Source organism: Trachurus japonicus, chromosome 22 (assembly GCF_045865225.1).
Source record: "Trachurus japonicus isolate A0001 chromosome 22, Traja_1.0".
NCBI classification, from domain to species: Eukaryota; Metazoa; Chordata; class Actinopteri; order Carangiformes; family Carangidae; genus Trachurus; species Trachurus japonicus.
Genome location: NC_140928.1, coordinates 24,738,426 through 24,744,017, shown reverse-complemented (window position 1 = coordinate 24,744,017; position 5,592 = coordinate 24,738,426). Strand labels below are relative to the sequence as shown.

Here is a 5,592-nt window from a genome sequence, read left to right as displayed (position 1 = left end):
CATGGCGTGTCACTACCCGATTTGCGACGCTACCCGATCTGTGACAAAACTGGTCACTTGTGCTCCAGCGTTTATTAGCCTAATCCTGTCCAGCTGATCGCTGCTGTTGCGGTACCTGCTACAGTAATGTGTAAAAAAATATAATTAATTGTAGGCAGAATGAAAACTGAGCACGGTAACTGTCAAATTTGAGCACCAGCATGAAACAGAGGAAGAAATAATAGCCTCTCTCAAATATAAGCCGGTCTCCAATACAGGCCGGTTCCCCTGGGCAGCTAAAGTAAATAAAGGCCTCGGCCTCTATTAGAGGAAATACGGTATGCCTTATTGATATTATATACCAATAAATAATCAGTGATCACTCATGATGGTGAGAATTGGTGACCAAAATGATTTTCTATCTGGTGGAATCGAACCCGAGGCGCAACAAAGTCTATTAAGCCCCGGTTAGACTGAGCTATACGTCACCCCAGTATCCCTGTATTATTGAGGTTTCCACTCTTTTTAAGAGTTGGCTGGCTGTCAACCAGACATCCCCTGACCCATAACTTTTTTTATTTTTTACTTTTTTTGTAGCCACATTGTTACACAGCCATTGTAGCATTGGCCTATATTGCCCCATGGCCAGTCCATCACTGTCTGCAACCTGTGCACGCATTCAGACCATCCATGCACATTTCTGTACATTTATGAGAGCCCTCCATCAGAGATCATCGGCAGAAGAAATCATGTCATCAGCAACAGTGATGTTGTTCCAACATTCTGTGACAGTTGACGGGTCCTGTCACTATGCCTCCAATTGATCATGTGCCCTGGCTACCTGGCCAAGGGGATGTCCCTTTGGGTGACTGGCAAGCGCACATGACTATTACCCGGGAGGTGTGGGTTCAATCCCCGCCTGGGCTCTCTCCACCTTGCTACAATTCCATTCCAAAAAAAGTTATGACATCATAAACAAACAAGGCTTTGTTGTCTTGATCATGTGATGTCATAACTTTTGGGGGGTGGAATGTTGGAATGACATCATCTCCTGTGCCTGTGATCTCTGATGGAGAGTAAAAGAGATTTCCACTGCATATACAGCAGCATTACTCAGTCACCTGATTAATTTGCGCAGTGTCAGGAGAGAGCAGGCGACGTTTCAGGATCGACAACAGTTGAAATAAAAAAATACAAAGCAAAGACACAAACCTGTCCAGAATTTCTAGGACAGTGTCAGTGAAGTTTAAACACATGTGTCAACTACAGTAAGTCACAGCCTGTGGAGAAAACTCAGGCTGGGATAAAAAATGGAAGCAGACCGAGCTGCATCAACTACTGTGTCCACTGAAACACAGCCTAAGATGGCATTCAACACTGTCCCAAGGCCAAAGGCATTTCCCCCAGTCACTAATGCAGCGGCTGGCCCTATCAACCAAGTACCAAGAGCAGACTACAATAAAAACCAAAGACCAGGCAACAATAGACAACAAAATCCTGGACACATCAATGACCAAAATCCATTTTACAATCACTATCAAGGTTCTGGATACAACAAATATCAAAGTCCAGGCTACAACCACAACCAAAGAAAAGCTTGCAACCAATACCAGACAAAAATGTTGACCAGACCACAACCTGCAGGAACTTCTCAGGTCCAGCCCACGATACAGACTAGACCAGGGCCTACAGAAACCTCCCAGGTCCAGCCCACATTAATGACTGGACCAGAGTCTGTAGGAACTTCCCAGGTCCGGTTCAAAATCCTAAAAAGACCAGAGCTTTCAGGACCTGCTCAGGTCCAGCCCACAATACTGACTAAACCAGAGCCTGCAAGAGCTGCTCAGGTCCAGCCTGCAATTCAGACTAGACCAGGGCCTACAGTAGGTTTTCAGGTCCAGCCCACAACTTTTACTAGACCAGAGCCAACAAAAACCTCCCAGGTTCAGTCCACATTACTGACTGGACCAGGGTCTATAGCAACTCCCCAGGTCCAGTACAGAATCCGAAAAAGACCACAGGCTGCAGTAAATACCAGCTCAGTCCAGCTTGCAGTTAATGACAAACTGCTTGCTGCTGTTGTTGGAAATACCAGCATCAGATTGAAGGTTAAAAAAGACACGACTAAACAGAACCTCATCCAAGTAGCTAAGCGAGAGCAAAAACAGCTCATGGATGCAGACAGAGCCAAGCTGGTCAAAGAAAAGCTTCAACTCACCAACGAGTTGAAGAGACTGACAGAACATGTCCATCATCATGCAACCCATGCATACTTTGAGTCGGCAGCCCTATATAATGACAAGTGCAAAATGATGGACATCGAGAAGGAGATGACACAACAAAACAAAGATCTACAGAGAACTCTCAAAGCTGAAATGGAAAAGGCAATAGCGGCTGACGAACGCTTAGCTGTGCAGGTAGTAAAAGATTCCAAGGTGAAACCTGAACTGGCAAAGGCCCAAGATGAACTAGTAAAGAGACAATGTCAGTATGAGGAGGAGAGATCCCATCTCCTGGCTGAACAAGAACGGGAAATCTCCAGGCTCAAGTCAGCATTTACTCGGGACCTGGAAGACAAAAAATCGGAATGGGAGACACAGAGAACCCGTCTCCTGGATGAGCACACAAAGGAAAACTCAATCGTCAAGGCAGAAGTGATGAAAGCACAGGAAGAGCTGGAGGAAGAAAGGTTCCAGTGGAGTGAGGAGAAGACCTGCCTGGAGACTCTCAGTCTCTGCCAAGAAACTGCAGAAAAGGAGGATCAACATCAAACTCTGATGGACAGATTAACAAATCTTGAAAATTTGATTGAAGAGTCTCAAGCAAGACCAATGAGGAGATCTCTGTGGAAACGGTTCCGCCAGATATTTACAAGGACAAGGACCTAACCACCCTCTGACCACCAACCCCTTAACACCTTCACCTACTTCAATTCTATCTATCTATCTATCTATCTATCTATCTATCTATCTATCTATCTATCTATCTATCTATCTATCTATCTATCTATCTATCTATCTATCTATCTATCTATCTATCTATCTATCTATCTATCTATCTGTCTGTCTGTCTGTCTGTCTGTCTGTCTGTCTGTCTGTCTGTCTGTCTGTCTGTCTGTCTCATACACAAATAAAAAAAGAAAAAAATACTTTTTGTTTAAATCTGTATTGAATTTAACAACAACAACAAAAAAGGCATGTCACCAGTAGTTCTAATTCTGGTATAAGCATACCACAACTTGACATTTATGTAACAGGCGAGAGAGAGAGAGAGAGAGAGAGAGAGAGAGAGAGAGAACTTTTAAATTTGACGCTATCTTATCTTACTGTCAGTGGCGGCTGGTGACTGAAAAAATTGGGGAGGACAGGAGGAAAACCAGTCCACGGTGTCATGTTATTTTAGTCAACTACCTATCTCTACTTTCTTATATTCGATTTAATTTGAGTAATAAAACAATGACGTACAAGACTTCTTTAAAAAAACATTTTATTAAATGATAAAAGTCTGTTGACATCAGGACCATGAGTGGAGGTGAGTGACTTTGACATCAGGACCATGAGAGGAGCAGAGATCCTGTTGACAACATCAGAGGTGCAGAGTGAGCAGAAATCAAACTTTGTCAGTTTCATAGTAATTGGAAAAAACACTGAGGAAAAAAATAATTGAACTATTAAGTACTCACCTTTTCTTTAGAATTTGTAAAGCCACAAGGCAGAGTGACTTTGACATCAGGACCATGAGAGGAGCAGTGACTTTGACATCAGGACCATGAGAGGAGCAGTGACTTTGACATCAGGACCATGAGAGCAGGTGAGTGACTTTGACATCAGGACCATGAGAGGAGCAGTGACTTTGACATCAGGACCATGAGAGGAGCAGTGACTTTGACATCAGGACCATGAGAGGAGCAGTGACTTTGACATCCCTCCTCATTCAGTGGCTCATCTTCATCTTCCTCATGTGCTGTTCTCCTCTCTGCGCTGTCTGACCTGTCTCCGTTGCGCCGTAGCGCTTCACTCCGTCAATTCAGAGTATTTTCACAGCGTATTCTGCGGTCAGTCTTCGGTCTCTGCTCCGGTCCCGACTGGGCTCCGGACACGGAGCAGAGAGCCAGGTCCGACAGTGCCAGGCTATCCCTCTCTGAAGCAGAGGAGAGGTCGGCTTCACTCCCGTCCGTCTTCACAGAGTCCACAAAGGGTTTCTGATCACAGGGTTTCCAGCGCTGCCGCCTAAACTAACGTGTTAAAAAAAAAAAAAGTAGCGAATATTCGCCGCCGCCGCCCCCCTTGGGACGATCGCCTTCATTCATCTCCGCATCCTCACACACACATAGGCTACACACCACAGAGAAACGCGCATGCATAACAGCAGCGCGCGCTATAGGTGCCGGCCTTTCGTGTAAACAAAGCCTGGTCATTATATGACACCCGGCTATTAATTAAATGTTTGAAAAATAAATGCGACTTATAAACCGGTGCGACTTATATATGTTCTTTTCCTCTTCATGACGTATTTTTAGGCAGATGCGACTAATACTCAGGTGCGACATATAGTCCGGAAAATACGGTAATTAGTGGGGCTCGGACCGTCGGACAGTCACCGGCATGCCAGCCATCTGCTCTACCCACTACGCTACCGCAGCAGTTTACAAAGACTGCAGGACAGCACAGCACATCACACAACACTCATTAGTACACTCCCCCAAGACAAAGTGCGTTGCTGTTCCGTATTATGTCCCGCTGTTGTGCCGCTAAATATCTTCTCCTTCCGCGCCTCGACCCCAGGTTACCGTTGTGACAGTCAACGCGAATGCAGCTGTCAGAGTAACTACACGACAGCAGCATATCACAACAAAACAACTTCGTTGCTGCTCCGTATAGTGTCCCGGTCGTGCCGCTAACATTATGTCCTCCAACCGATTCCAATATCGCTGAAAACTCCATATTTCTTGTCCGAGCATAGCTGGTAGTGAAAGCTGTAAAATACATAGCAGTATTTCCTGTTTACAGCACAGTCTATGGTTTACAGCTGTATAAATGTGAGAATGAAATTTGGGAACTGTTATTGGACCAACCTGCTGTCAATCTTGTGTTCTGATTGCTGATTGGTACAGAAGAGCCTCCTCCGTCATGACGTCATTTTACGTGTCTTAGCCAATCACAGGTCAGGATGAAGACATCCTAAATGCATTGAGTCAATGGAAGAAGATCCCGCCCCGAGGCCAGTTAGGGAAGTAAAAATCTTGCCACCTCCGTAGAGCCCCCACCTTCCTGCTCCCTGCTCCTCACACAGCCTGCTCTGTCTCCTGAGCCTGCTGGCGGCGCAGTTGAGCCGTTTTAAGTGGATTTTCTTCCAAAAAACAAACTTTTTTTATGATAAAATACATATACAATATTTTATAAATTATACTGAGATTTGGTAATGATTTATTTCAACCAGTTACTCTTTCTTAAATAAAAAATAAATTTTCCTTTTGCCTCTCAAAAATAGAGGAGGACCAACCTCCTCTGCCTCAATGGACCAGCCTCCTCTGCTTACTGTAAAGTCCAAAGGGAATATTTTCCCAAATAAACTCTGGTGCCTAGAGGGTGAATCTGTCCTTATAGGTTCAAA

General features: G+C 44.7%; 1 protein-coding gene across 1 annotated transcript; it reads left to right on the top strand.

Moving 5' to 3' along the window:
- Positions 1 to 1,141: 1,141 nt before the first annotated feature.
- Positions 1,142 to 3,028, top strand: LOC146964119 (uncharacterized). Its single transcript, XM_085767447.1, has one exon. The coding sequence runs from the start codon at positions 1,290 to 1,292 to the stop codon at positions 2,865 to 2,867; it is 1,578 nt and encodes a 525-aa protein (XP_085623573.1). The 5' UTR covers positions 1,142 to 1,289; the 3' UTR covers positions 2,868 to 3,028.
- The last annotated feature ends 2,564 nt before the right edge of the window (positions 3,029 to 5,592 follow it).